The sequence below is a fragment of the Ipomoea triloba genome, chromosome 9 (genome assembly GCF_003576645.1).
Source record: "Ipomoea triloba cultivar NCNSP0323 chromosome 9, ASM357664v1".
NCBI classification, from domain to species: Eukaryota; Viridiplantae; Streptophyta; class Magnoliopsida; order Solanales; family Convolvulaceae; genus Ipomoea; species Ipomoea triloba.
In genome coordinates, this window is record NC_044924.1 from 19,208,035 (window position 1) to 19,223,573 (window position 15,539).

At 38.7% G+C, this 15,539-nt stretch overlaps 1 protein-coding gene across 1 annotated transcript; it reads right to left on the minus strand.

The window, feature by feature from the left end:
• Positions 1-6,158: 6,158 nt before the first annotated feature.
• On the minus strand, positions 6,159-7,652 carry LOC116029672. Its single transcript, XM_031271720.1, has one exon. It carries the CDS (start codon positions 7,650-7,652, stop codon positions 6,159-6,161), a length of 1,494 nt encoding a protein of 497 aa, XP_031127580.1.
• Positions 7,653-15,539: the final 7,887 nt, after the last annotated feature.

The window sequence follows — 15,539 nt, forward strand, 5'->3', positions numbered from 1 at the left end:
GTGGAAATATTTCTTTATAGCTTTCTGTATGCGTATATTAGAGCTTACCATGATTAATAAGATCGTTTGATGCATACCCTATATCCCAGAGCAATTTCCAAGGTATGGAAAGGGATTTTTATTTGTCTATCCTTAGTATCCCTATTTCGTTCCTTTACCCTGTACCATATGGAAACATAGAGGACGATGTTTGCTTTAAAGTGTGGAAAGGACGCACTTCGTGCTTTACATGCTTACATGCTTAGTATAAGAAGTTAGAAGCTCTTGGGAATGATAAGCGGGTGCATTTGCAGTTTTGAAAAGAGAGTTATTATTTGTGTTATCTAGAGAGAATTTTGACTAGATGCCCAAAAATTTTTACTCTCGAAATATCTTTGAGGAAGGTACTTTTCGCACCCATGAGAGTGTTTAGAGCCAAATAAGTTTATATTCTTGCCTGCTTGCATGATGTTCACCTCTTATTTACGTGGGACCTTAGTCAAGAATCTCTCGAAGTGGGAGTGTGCACTTTTTAATTTGAGAAAGATAAAACTAGCAAGGCCCGGAATTGAACTAACCTTGGTAGGGCATGGGGCAAAAGGTGAGCCTAATGGTAAGCTTAATGAGAAAACAAAACCCTTGATCGTAACTAGAAAAAGGCATGAGGGGTTGACATGAGGAGAAGTTGAAAAGGCAAAAGGCCAATCACCAATAGTTTAAAATTGAGGGAAGCCAATTCGTTGGGTTGTGTCCAAACCATAGTCTTCGGTAAGCAAAAAGCTTTATCTGGAGTCGGTTGTTCACATAAAAAGATCCCAAGAATTGAGAAAATAGAACTGAGGTGAGCCGCTTCGCTAGGATTCGAGTACCCATTGCACTGACCTTCGAAAAAGCATGGAGCTCCATGTGAAGTCGGGTGGCTCGATGACGTTATCCTAGGAAGTGAGAAGAAAGAGGAACCGCGCTAAGCCAAAAGCGGTGAGTGGTCCATGCCCCTACCCTCATTTACATTTACGTTGGGCTTTGGCGTATAAGGATGGAAAGTTGATTAGCTAGTGCACATCGTTCCCACTAGTGGGATCGGCTAGAGGCCCTATTTAAATAGAAGGTGAACCAAAACTTCGGAAATGCATGCTTGTGTATGGTGCGAGGAGTGTGATCCCTTGTTTTACTTGTTTATCTACAAAAGGTTTTTATTTCCCGAAAATATTTCTTGAGTTGCTGACATCTGACCAAAATCCTTTGCAGATAACACAAATGATTTCCCCCGTTTCAACAGTCTTAGACACCCATTATTTCGACTTGCCAAAAGCTTTGTGTTGCATGAGAAAGTATCTCGGAGACTTATCTGCTTAGAGAGTAAAATGTCTTGCTTGAGGACAAGCAAGAAACAAAATGTGGAAAATTTGATAAGACTTCGAGATACCCTTATTTCAGGCACATTTTAGGGTGTTTTATCGCGTCTATAGCGTCCTTACTTGGTAAATTTTGTTCGTAAATACTTGTAAATCACTAACTGATGCACAGAAGCTACTTTTAGCTTAAAAGAAGCGAAACAGGAGCCCCGGGAGCAAATAGGAGCAAAAGTTGAGCTTAAAGAGCGAACCAGGCTAGAACGGAGCCCCGGAGGACCAAACTGGATGGTCACAAGCGTGTAAGCGTGCGTGAAAACTTTCCAGTAGCCTCCCACGCACGCTCACACGCGTGTGGATGGCGTGGAGACGGTGATGCGCGAATTTCAGCTAGGTGTGGATGGCGTGGAGACGGTGATGCGCGAATTTCAGCTAGGGGTGGATGGCGTGGAGACGGTGATGCGCGAATTTCAGCTAGGGTTGTCAGGCGTGGAGACGGTGATGCGCGAATTTCAGCTAGGGTTGTCATTTGTGGAGACGGTGATGCGCGAATTTCAGCTAGGGTTGTCATTTCTGGAGACGGTGATGCGCGAATTTCAGCTAGGGTTGTCATTTCAGAGACTATTTAAACCACTTTGATGAATTTTCGGAGAGGTTCCCAGAAAAATTAGTTTCCTTTTCTTAGTTTTTCCTTTGGAGAACTTTCTCCATTTTCTTAGTTTTTTAGATTAGATCAATCTCCATTGTAGCAAGACAACAAGCTTGGATTGAAGACCTTCTTGTTTCTAGGTGATTTGTATTTCATTTCTATAACTTTTGCTATCTTGTTCTTGGATTAAATTAGCTTTTGCTTGAATTTCATATTATGAGTAGCTAGTTTAGTCTAGGGATTTGGATTGTGTGATTGAATATTGCTAGTGTGATGATCTTATCTCTATATCTTGGATCTATGAGTTTGTGTTGATGGATTATCTATTCTTGTCTATTGATTGTTGTTTTGATGAGATCTTGTTTGGATTTGGCCAATCTAGATGAGAGATTGAGCTCTTGACTCTTTCATGTCTTTGATTAGAGTTAGGATTTGAAGTTTGACACAATCATAGTTCCTATGGACTTCTTAAGAATAGTAGGATAGTGTGTAGCTTAAGTGTTTGATAAAATTCCTCTTAGAACTTTGGATGCTTGAAGGCATTCCTAGGTCAAAAAAAGCCTTAGTACACAAAGGTGGAAAAGGACTAAGACAACACACTCTTGAATAGACAATATCCTAGCAATCCTAATCCATGACCTTAGACACTCCACTATGCAATATCCATGAGCACTATCCAATCCCTACCCCCTTTACATATTCACAAAATCATTTTTACTTTACTCTACTCTCTTGCACTCAAACCAACCAAATGAACTACTCTCACTCACAAATCCACCCTTCACCACACTCGAATCCTATGCATGATCCAATCAAGTAAAATCCCGAACGCTGGACACACCTCCACGTCCCTCCTTCGAGACCGACACTCGGGGAGTCACAAACTTTCCGTTTTATCATACAAATATCTTTTGACACTTCACCTTACGCAGAACAAAGCGATGTCACATCTACTACCACAAGAGTGTACTTTCTTCCACTTAGACTAACTGGATCAACAGGTCCAAATAAGTCCATATGGAGTAGACTTAACGGCCTTGCGTTGGTGTTAAGGGATTTCGTCTTAAACGAAGACTTGATCTGTTTTCCCTTTTGACAGGCTTCACATACTTTATCCTTGTCATAGATTACATTCGGTAATCCTTCAACCAAATCCTTTCTCGCAAGCTTGTTGATGGCCTTGAAGTTAAGATGATTGAGTTTATGATGCCATTCCCAACTTAGATCTTTCTTGCTTTTTGCGATCAGGCAAGTGTTCGACTTCACTGTTTCCCATGTGACAACATACATATTCTTTCTCCTTTTTGCCGTTAGTACAACTTCATGATTTGTTTCTGAGATAACTTGGCACTTGTCCTTTGAGAATACTACTTTGTATCCTTTGTCACAAAACTGACTCATGCTTAGAAGGTTGAACTTTAATCCTTCGACATAAGAAACTTCTTGAATGATTAAGCCATTTTTCATAACATCTCCGGTGCCCAGAGTTTGTCCACTTGAGTTCCCACCGAAAACTACTTTAGGACCATTCTTCGTTTNGTGGATGGCGTGGAGACGGTGATGCGCGAATTTCAGCTAGGGTTGTCATTTCAGAGACTATTTAAACCACTTTGATGAATTTTCGGAGAGGTTCCCAGAAAAATTAGTTTCCTTTTCTTAGTTTTTCCTTTGGAGAACTTTCTCCATTTTCTTAGTTTTTTAGATTAGATCAATCTCCATTGTAGCAAGACAACAAGCTTGGATTGAAGACCTTCTTGTTTCTAGGTGATTTGTATTTCATTTCTATAACTTTTGCTATCTTGTTCTTGGATTAAATTAGCTTTTGCTTGAATTTCATATTATGAGTAGCTAGTTTAGTCTAGGGATTTGGATTGTGTGATTGAATATTGCTAGTGTGATGATCTTATCTCTATATCTTGGATCTATGAGTTTGTGTTGATGGATTATCTATTCTTGTCTATTGATTGTTGTTTTGATGAGATCTTGTTTGGATTTGGCCAATCTAGATGAGAGATTGAGCTCTTGACTCTTTCATGTCTTTGATTAGAGTTAGGATTTGAAGTTTGACACAATCATAGTTCCTATGGACTTCTTAAGAATAGTAGGATAGTGTGTAGCTTAAGTGTTTGATAAAATTCCTCTTAGAACTTTGGATGCTTGAAGGCATTCCTAGGTCAAAAAAAGCCTTAGTACACAAAGGTGGAAAAGGACTAAGACAACACACTCTTGAATAGACAATATCCTAGCAATCCTAATCCATGACCTTAGACACTCCACTATGCAATATCCATGAGCACTATCCAATCCCTACCCCCTTTACATATTCACAAAATCATTTTTACTTTACTCTACTCTCTTGCACTCAAACCAACCAAATGAACTACTCTCACTCACAAATCCACCCTTCACCACACTCGAATCCTATGCATGATCCAATCAAGTAAAATCCCGAACGCTGGACACACCTCCACGTCCCTCCTTCGAGACCGACACTCGGGGAGTCACAAACTTTCCGTTTTATCATACAAATATCTTTTGACACTTCACCTTACGCAGAACAAAGCGATGTCACATCTACTACCACAAGAGTGTACTTTCTTCCACTTAGACTAACTGGATCAACAGGTCCAAATAAGTCCATATGGAGTAGACTTAACGGCCTTGCGTTGGTGTTAAGGGATTTCGTCTTAAACGAAGACTTGATCTGTTTTCCCTTTTGACAGGCTTCACATACTTTATCCTTGTCATAGATTACATTCGGTAATCCTTCAACCAAATCCTTTCTCGCAAGCTTGTTGATGGCCTTGAAGTTAAGATGATTGAGTTTATGATGCCATTCCCAACTTAGATCTTTCTTGCTTTTTGCGATCAGGCAAGTGTTCGACTTCACTGTTTCCCATGTGACAACATACATATTCTTTCTCCTTTTTGCCGTTAGTACAACTTCATGATTTGTTTCTGAGATAACTTGGCACTTGTCCTTTGAGAATACTACTTTGTATCCTTTGTCACAAAACTGACTCATGCTTAGAAGGTTGAACTTTAATCCTTCGACATAAGAAACTTCTTGAATGATTAAGCCATTTTTCATAACATCTCCGGTGCCCAGAGTTTGTCCACTTGAGTTCCCACCGAAAACTACTTTAGGACCATTCTTCGTTTTGAAGTTGCTCAATTCTGGTTTGTCTCCTATCATATGTCTTGAGCATCCACTATCTACATACCAGATAGTCATGTTTCCCTGCATTCAAAGATTAGGTATTTTTAGGTACCCATATCTTCTTGGGTCCTTGACGGTTAGCTGTGAGCTTGGGCGTCCATGCATACCTAGAACTTGTAAGGTTCATCCTCGGTCCACGATACCCATTAAACACGCGATAATCATAAGGGATAGCATAGTAGGCTTGAGGTGACTTCGGTGAATAAACCTTTTGAAGAGGAGGCGTTTGTTTATTCGAGTTTATCCTAGTGTATGAGGTCTGCTTATGTCTATGATGGAGCAGAAATTTTGCTCTTGTCATTGGTTCGTAATCCATGAACCAGTCCTCATCACTGGGATATAGTCTACCATCTCCGCTATTATGCATGCTAGGAAACTTTTTGAAATTCTTGACACTATTTTGGTAAGAGCTTGGTCTTCCCTGAGGTCTACCTTTGCGTTGCCTCTGTGAATAGTATTGCCTCTTATTGCATTGAAATTTTCCTTTAGATTGGTTACTCCCAAGTGGTTGACCATTTGCGACAGAACCATGATGGTTAGGTAAGCGTGGTCTATACCGAGGGGTCCGATGACTTCTCGGGTTACCGTTTTGGGAATTTCCTCTCGTAGGTTCCACAGTACGTGTTTCAGTCGGATCATTAGATCGACTCGTTGATTGTGGTTCTGTTCCATTTAAGGCATTAATCACTGGCTCAAGATTTTCGGTTTGTCCTTGGACAAAGACAGAACTTAAACCTCCACTAGTAGAAGGGTCAGTTGGTCGTGTTAGAAGAACATGTTGATAAGAGCTAGAGTTATAACCAAGTCCGGTTCTACTCGCTGATGGTCTTTGATCATCTACCATTCGATCCATTAATCTGGATGAATTTGTAAATGTCGCAAGTACCGCACGCAAGTTTTGCTCTCTATCATCCTTTGCTTTACACTCTTCCTTAAGAAGATGAACTTGCTTCTCACACTAGCTTATAGATTCAAGCATCTCAGCATTTTTGGACTTTAAGTCCTCGAGATCTTGTCTTTCTGCCAATAGCTGAGCATTCTCTTCTTTAAGCTTGAAGTGTGAATCCTCAATATCATCAAAACTCTTCATCATTCTTTCGAATGCTTCCCTAGGGTTTTCATGATATGTGGATTCGGAACTATAATTAGATGAGTGGTTTTGTGAAGTTACCTCTTCTTCTTCTGCCATAAGGCACAACTCTTCATCTGAGTCCTCTTGACTGAAGAGACACAGTAGTCCCTTCTCATCCTCCGAACTGTCACTCTCTAAGCTGGAGCTAGACGTGCATGACTCGTCGTTCTTATCTCCTAACTTTTCTTCTACAGCTAGAGCCTTCCTTCGCCTATCATTCTTCTGATTCTTGTTTGGCTCCTCGTCAGCATCATTTGGTGCATTCTTCGGGTTATGATAATTTCCCGAATTCTTTCTGTAGTTGTGCTCGTCTTGATGCTTCTTGACTATAGGATATGGACATTCTGCCTTAAAGTGTCTAGGTTTTCGGCAGTTGTAGCATAGCATTTGAGTTTCATCTTTCTCTTGTGTTCTGGATCCGCTTGTTTTATCACTACTTCGGTACTTCGCTCTTCTTGCCTTGTCCGAGTTGTCATAGGATTGATTCTTTCGCATGAACCTTTTGAACTTTCTCATGAACCTTTTGAACTTTCTCATAAACAAAGCAAACTGATCGTCAGTGAATAAATCAGGCGAGGAATTAGTATTCGACCTTGGTGTTGATGATGAAGGTTGATGATTTGCGATTAAGGCTATATTCCTTGTCTCGGGTTCTTCATCATTTAGTGTTTCCTTCTCAAACTCGTAGGCTTTCAGATCACTGAAGATCTGAGTAGTGCTCGTTGTTTTGAGATCTCTGTGATCGCGCATGGCTACTACTTTCATCTCCCAACTTTTGGGTAGTCCTCGGAGAATCTTCAAGTTTATCTCCTTTTGTGATAGCTTTTTCTCATCAAGATCGTTGATCTCCATCAGTAACTTTATGAACCGAGCTTCCATGTCAGTTTTGGACTCCTTTGGATTGAGTTTGAAATCTTCAAACTTCTTCATGGCAATTGTTAACTTGTTCTCATTCTCTTGTTCCTCTGCATCACCTATGAGCATAAGTACATCCCAGATGTCTTTAGCATTCTTGCACTTTCTTACTCTAGGAAACAATGATTCGTCCAGAGCCTTGTAGAGTATATCCTTGGCTATGTTGTCGAGATTTACTCGGGTTCTCTCTTCGGTGGTCAACAAGGATTTCTCCTTAGGGATCATCTCTGGTGATGTTGGGTCAGTAGGAATACGATTGGGGTTCACTTGTAATATTTGGATGGGTCCATCAGTGATCACGTCCCACATCTCATCATGCATGGCAGACAAGTGAGCATGCATACGAACTTTCCAGTCATCAAATTTATCCAATTTAAACATGAGAAAATGCCTATGATGTTCCATTTTAGACATAGTGCAAAGTACAAAAATATTTTGATGATTTTTCAAAGAGGATCACCAGGCAGTATACACAAAGTGTTCATCGTTCATGGTAACGTGCTCTGATACCACTTGTTGGTCCCGGTGGTAACGATGTGAGTCTAGAAGGGGGGGTTGAATAGACTCACAAGAGGTTTTTGAAAACTTTTCTTTTAAAGATTTATAACGCAGCGGAAAGATTATATCAAATTTTAGCTTCACTTTGCACTTAGGATTTTCTTGTAAAAGATATTACGTTTTAGTGGGATATGCAATGCAATATGTAAAATAAATAAGAGAGAGAGAGAGAGATTTTTATAGTGGTAAGCCTACTCCACTCTTCTTCACAACTCGTGAAGGTTTGCACTATATTCCCCGTAATAGTACAAACTCCGTTACAACAAGCTCCTTTGATCACTTAGCCCGGCAGCCTTGTTGTTGTAGGTTTTTCAACTTCTTCCAAGTTTACTCCGCCTCTTTCTACTTCACTTGTAGATATGGTTGAAAGGTTGTGATGATTCTCCAACTTGAAATCCTTGTGATTAGTTTCCTTGATGATCTCCTTAATCACAAAAGAATTTCTAATGAAATCTGAATATCACTTGTAAGCTTATGAATATCACACTGATAGTTTTTCACTTGCTAGACAATATTTCGCGTTTTTCAACCTTGTCAAAGTGAGATGGGACAAGGATATTTATAGGTGAAATTTCAGATCCGTTGGAGGGAAAATGAAATTCAAAACCTATTATCCAGTGTGTAATATCCAATGGGTAGTGTTTTCATCTTTTTCAGAATGTCAGTACCTTCTAGCCGTTTGTCCACTTTTGTGCAAGGACAATTTGTCTTTTGTCCCTCAAAAAGGTGACAATCATTAAATGCTACTTGGGATCGTTGCATAGGACCCAAATTGACATTCAGTTATACCCATTCTCAAGGTAGTAGATAAAACAACTTATCAGAGAATGTCTTTGCCTTGGTTGTGCGAGAGAATGATTGACCTTATCATTTCTCTTAATCGCCTTGAGACAATCATACTTTGATTTCTCAGTCATAAAAGCTTGACCCTTCCATGTTTCGGCCTGTGATCCTAGTCTTCGGTTCTTCAAGTCTTCATCACTTCAGATCTTCAACTCTTCGGTTGGAGTCTTCAAGACTTCGGTGTTTATAACTTGAATCCATATCAAGGATAATCCGTTACTAAGGATTCAGTTATTCTGTAAAACTAAGATACAAAGCAGAAACCTATTCCAAAGACAAAACAAAAGTTAGGGGTCTCCTCGGATAGTTGGTATCATCAAAATCAACAGCTCGGGGTTCCTAACATCGTGGTACATCAGGATTTAATACAAATGCTGGATTGACCATCCAAATCTTCACTGCCCTGTTTGTAATCACTTCCCACATCTCGCCATGCAGTGCAGAAAGATGTGCCTGCATACGTATTTTCCAATCATCAAAGTGATTTAAATTGAACATTAAAAGCTTAGAAATTGAACCTTCCATTTTAAAAATGTTGTGCTTAAGAATTGGTTTTTGAATGAAGATCACCAGGTAGTATACACCGCGTGTACACCGTTCAAGGTTACTACTCCGATACAACTTGTTGGTCCCGAAGGGTTGAATCACAAGTTTAGAGGGAATGGGGGTTGAACAAACTAGTGTAAATTTTGAAAATATTTACAGTCCGAAATTCTATGTTTAAGATAAATTTAAGTTACAACAACTAATCATAAAGGATTTTGGCAGCGGAAAACGTGAACCCATTTTAAATGTTAAGCACTTGATAAATTTTAGGTTTGGTTGGATTATAGACTGAATATAAATGCCTGTAAAGTAAATAGAGAGAGAGAGAGAGAGAGAGATTTTTGAAGTGGTTCAGCCAAAATCCACCCTACGTCCACTGAAAACGTGTTTGTTTTAGTGGTGAACTGGGATGGAATATGAGGTTAAAACGAAGAGATAAACTCCCCGAGTGTCGATCTCGAAGAAAGCAAGTCCGAAGATTACTTAACGTTTATTCGAAAGGATGCATAGTGATTCACAAGAGGATGTCATTGTGCACAAATGAAAATCAATGGTTGTGGAGAAATCTAGCAACTAAGGTAAACAAGTAATGAAACAATCAATTGAAAGAAACAAGGGAATGAATCATGCTTGGTTGTGATGCTTCATCTTGTGTCTAAAGCAAGGGAACATTGATCCACAAGTAGTGTACTAGGTCTCTCAATCTTAGGAGTGCTTATTAGGAAACCAAAAGCATTAGAGGCATTTCATCGAACACTTAGGCTTCAACACCTTCCTACTAACCTAACATTAGATCTACATAGGAATTCAAGATTGTAAGGAGCTAGCCTCAATACTAATCACTAACATGCTTAGATTAAGGGCGTAATCTTCCAAGAGATTGGCCAAAAACTCTTAGAATCCAATCAACACTACAATCAAGAAACAAGAATAAGAATTCTAATTATAGCAATCAATTTCCACAATTGAGAATCAAAGATCAACACTACGCATCACAACTTTGTACAATTCAATCCCTCTAGAGAAATTAGCTATTCATCTTATGAATTGAAATCACAAAACCTAATTGCATGTAAGGAATGTAAATTGCAATCAAAATTGAAAAAGAAACGAGATTAGAAATGAAGATTACCTAGGAGAATCTAGTTACAAACTTCAATGTAGAAATGTTCCTTCAAACTTGAATCAATTGATGAAAATCTTCTAGGATCTCTTTTCTCTCTCTACAATGCTCTACAAAATAGAAAATGCTAATCTAAAAATTGTAATCTGAAAAATTATGAATTCCCCCTGAAAATTTCTTAACTAAGCCTTTAAATAACCTTCCCAAAATTGCCCCTACATTAATTGCTCCGCACCTCCGGTCCACGCGGGTTCCATGTGTGGAAGCCCTACGTGGATCAGCACGGGAAAAGATCCATGCCGCCTCCATGCGTGGAGGAGTGTGCTGGCTTGCCCCAGGTCTTCCTTCCTCGCTTCGTTTGCTCATTAAGTTCTCATGCCTTGTCAATTGGTTCCCGGGACTTATAAAAACACTCAAACACACCAAAGATATAGTTTTGCAATAGACCTACGCATTATAGCACAAAAACGCCATAAATAATTCACAAAAGGATGCTAAACGCTACTAAATAACCCCAACTTAGACCCTTGATTCTAGTTATCTTGGTTGCTTATCATCCACTCTTCTCCTTAAACTCCAAGGAGGATTGCACTAAACTTCTTAGTACAAAGAATACTTAAGCCTTGAACACAAAGCCGACCTCAAGCTTGTCAGGTTTTTCACAAGTCACTACTTGTTACTCTGCCTCCTTCTACTTCACCGAATAGAGATACAATTTTACAACACAAGATGTAACACCCCGGCCCGTCAATACCGTACATCCGGAGTAGTTACTGCCACACCTAGATTGAACCCTGTTAGGTCAAGAAAGAGTCCACTCTAGATGCACCGCCTAAAGAAGGAATCTGATACATACATTTTCTTCCCGACATAATTATATATACATTGCAGCAGAAGAAAACAAAAGTAGCTAGATTAGCTACTTATATATACACAAGGATTGACCTCTAGGGTCCAAAAACATAGAGGCTCATGTTGGTTACAACTTTACTAGCCAACTAACACTATTGTGGCTACAAAAGATATTCACACAAAAGAGTTGTTCTAGACTTTTCCTCCAAAACACGTCATCTAATCTAAAGAACGGTACACCGGTCCTGTGTACGTTCCCCATACCAGGTGCCACTCACCTGCGAACCAAGTGAGGTGATCTAGGAAGTAGCAAGGGATGTTTACCATGGACCACTCATCCCAAAACTCTGGAGGACTGGGGTCCCACGGGTAGGGATAAAAGACAACAAACTCCAGGGGATTACTCCCCTCTAACACTTCCATAGGGTAAAATCCATGCCTAGCTTGGGCTCTATCAAGAAAATTCGGCGGTCCACTGGGAACAGGAGTGTAAGTGGGTGCAGTAGGATAAGCTGGAGGAGGGCTATACGTCGAAGAAGGAGGAGCAGGAGGATCAGGAGCGTAACCGGGAACGTAGGGGTCATCGTCTAACAAGAACTGTGTATAATCATCATAGTCCATTATCGGGAATGTAAACTCGGACTACATGAGCCCACGCTAGACAACATCTATTAAATAAAGACACATTGAAGTGTAGTTAGCACGACGGCTAAGTAAGAAAATCCATGGTCACTCAAAATTCAACAAAGGTTTTTCAAAAACAACAAGTATGTAAGAGTTTTGTAATTTTACCCAATTGTTGAGATTTCACCTGCACATAAGTTAACAACGAAGACTTGTACAAAAAGAGGTTAGTGAACCAATATCAACCTTTCATTTTGGATACCATCATTTCTTTTAAGTATCGATACAGAATAATTCTTTCTTACTTATAAATCTTCCTTAGTTTCATATTAGCAAGCGTGAGGCCTTTGGAGTATTCTCTTAACTCCCTCTTTGACCACTTGGATCATCGAACTCGGGTTCAGTGGTCGTCACCCGGTCTAACACTGATCCCTTGGACGTAAGGTTCGTTAGAATGATTCATAGTTGGCCTTACTAGGTCCATAAAAACGACACCTACCCGGACTTTTGGAGTAACTATACCTTAAGTGTGCACACCCCCATAGGAATACCTCATCCTATGAGTTATACAGTACTCGGCGAATAGACTTCGCCCCTTTTAGTATGAACTGATCATACGATGTAAACAACCACTAGGAGATGGCATTTAAGCTCGCTTCATCCCGTAGGCTAATCAAGGTCCTCCTCAACATACTTAGAAACTAAGGTTTTGGAAAACATTTTCCTTTCTTTAGTTTTTCTTCCTTAAATCATTCTTTTTTGGGCATATTTCACATAATGAGTCCAATACTTGAAATTGGCTACCTCATTAGCCCAAGATAGTGATTTTGTTTAAAATGGATTTTTCAAAATACTTCAAGTGCCCGCAAGCTTTCCAAATATCATTTCTCATCTTTCAAGTAAGGTACCCACTTACTAAAAGTGACATTTTCCTCAATCAAAAATAAGGTTTTTGACAACCTATTTACCAAAATAGCATACGTTCTTCGACGTAAGTTTCAAAAACATTTTTATTTGCCCAAAGGCTTTTCAAGCATAGTTCCCAAAAATCATTTGCACATCTCACCACTTCATCATATACAATACTAGTAACACAAAACACACTTTATGCATATGTACGCATCATTTATACATATTACTCATAAGTAGCAAGTATATACAACATAACCTCTTCCTCATACCTACATACACATATATGTATATTCATATACATATTCATCCATTATGACACATATACATATATATGCTTCTCACGTGTGTATGTATATATACACAAACATTTTCCTTTTTTATTTAACTTGCAATATTTTACACACGTAAATGAATCACTTGAACCAAGAATATATATATATATATATATATATATATAACATATATTACCCACCTAGTTTTATACTCATATATTCTACTAACACTTACATATATCCATATATCCTTAACACAAAGTTCATAAATTCCTATTTCAACTATCAATCATCAAATCTTAAGTGACAAACCAACTTAAGGGATTTCTTACCTCTTGGGTGAAACTCTTTTGGCAAGAATGGTTTTTGAACCTTTAATCTTTCACCAAAAATTCCTAAGCAAGACATACCACCATAACAATATTTTTTAAGAGATTTTAACCTATAGTTAGGTTCTAGGGAAGAAAACAAAGCTTTTAACCGAACAAAAATAGAAATTTACCGAATATTTGTGATCTTGATGAAGGATGCTAGCTACTGAGGTTCTAGTCTTGAAGATGAAGATGAAAATCTTCTCCCTTTTCCCCTCCAAAATTTTGGCCAAATGAAGCAAAATGGGGAGGCTTGGAGATCAAGTCTCCATTTATAGCACAATTAAATTATTTTAAAACAAGTATGTGGTGTAGGAAGTTGCCAAGTGTCAAAACCCTATGGTAACTCAAAGAAAATATCTTTAATTGGACTGTTAAGGGTTAAAACAGATATAGTTTCGGTAGGAAATAATTTAGGTAGGGGTAAATTCAAAACTAAAATTATCCCGAACTCAATTCTAACCTTAATTTCTAAAATCGGGTAATGTTCGGTACATCGCAAAATAAATTTTCACTGCTACGGGCTAATTTAATTAAATAGGAAATTCAAGGTTAATGGTATGGTGCCTAATAACCCACTTCCTAGAACAATCGGGACAGAACACATACTCCTAAAAATTTTACGGTTCGTGACCGGCACGTACGATCTCAGCTTATTAACAACTATTCTAACTAGTAAAAATTATTTTGAAATATCTATAAATCATAACTCGAGCATGCCAATGCCTTAGAATAAAATAAATTTTAAACTCCCATTTTTTTTTTCGAACTCTAGACTTACTGAAATGAGTGATGGGTTACAGTCTACCCTCCTTAAGAATAGTTTCATCCCCGAAACTTCCTTCTTATCATCTTGGTAACACTTCACATAAAGTTAATGACTTTTAAGGTTTAAAATTTTTCGCTCAAAGAATGTCCTGAAAGATTCGAGAGGTCACCTCTTACCTTTCGGGTTAACTCTTCGTATCATAACCTTTTAACCTTTCAGATATGACTATCGAATAGTCATTCCTACTACTTGAATAAGTTAATTGTTCTTTAAGTTAATTCTTTGTATTCCCACTACTCGATAAGGTTAGCCCTTTCCACTCTTCGCCCATTGTAACTTTCCGGTCTTCTGAGTCTTCTACTCTTCATCTCTTATATTCTTTGTAGCTCCTCGTCTTCTTTGACTCCTTGACTATGTGGGGTAGTGATCCCCGAGTTTGTATCATTCTCAAAGGAAGGCAAATTGGAAGCGTTAACTTGTGTTTAAACCTAGGAATATAGAGTCATATTCATCACATACCATATCACAAAAATCAAATGCAAATGATTCATGTTGTACTATTCAAGATTGAAAAGCAAGTATTTGAATTCAAGTAAAGAAAATGAATTAATACCTTCATTGGTCTTCCGAGTATTAGCGATATACCAGTGGTGGTCCCTCGTCTTTAAAACGACCAAGAGTCGTCCTCTATCTTTTTCAAAATAACCACCCGTGCTCCTCCGTTAGAAAGGGTGTCAATTGAACGTTAATTCTTGAGGGAAAAATTGGCATTACCATTAGGTCATCCTTAAGCTGACCACCAACCTGGACTCATATCCACTTTCTTCTCACCCTTTGATCTTCAGGGGCCTCCTTCAAGCAAGATTGCAGTCTAGCTGGAGATGGAGATGGAGATGTTTCCATATATACACTCTTTTTTTTTCTTTTTTTCTTGTTTGATTCTTACTGATAACTGGTGTTTTGAATCTTGGCTTGAGGAAGGTGGGATTTTTTACGAATCCCAGAAGAGAAAAAGGTCATGGAAGGGGGGGGGGCGACTTTTTCTGTCATGGAGTTTTAGTTTTAGTTTTTTTAGTTTTAGTTTTTTTAGTTTTTAGTTTTTTTTTTTTAGTTTTTTTTTAGTTTTTTTTTTAGCTTTAATGGCTTCCATGAGATTCATCAGCAATGATTCCTTTGCTTTTTTGCAGATCTGCAGGTGTTTTAGGGATTTCTGAGATAAAGTAGGGGGTTTTGTTTTGTTGGTTTTTAGATGATCCTTGAAGCGTTAGATGCGTTGAAGCATAAGGAAGGAGCGAACAAGTCTGCGATTTCGAAGTACATTGAATCCAAGTATGGAGGCGTGTCGGATGCGCACTCAAAGCTGCTGACTTTCCACCTGGAAAGAATAATGAAGCAGGGCGGCGATCTCCTTTTCTTGAAGAA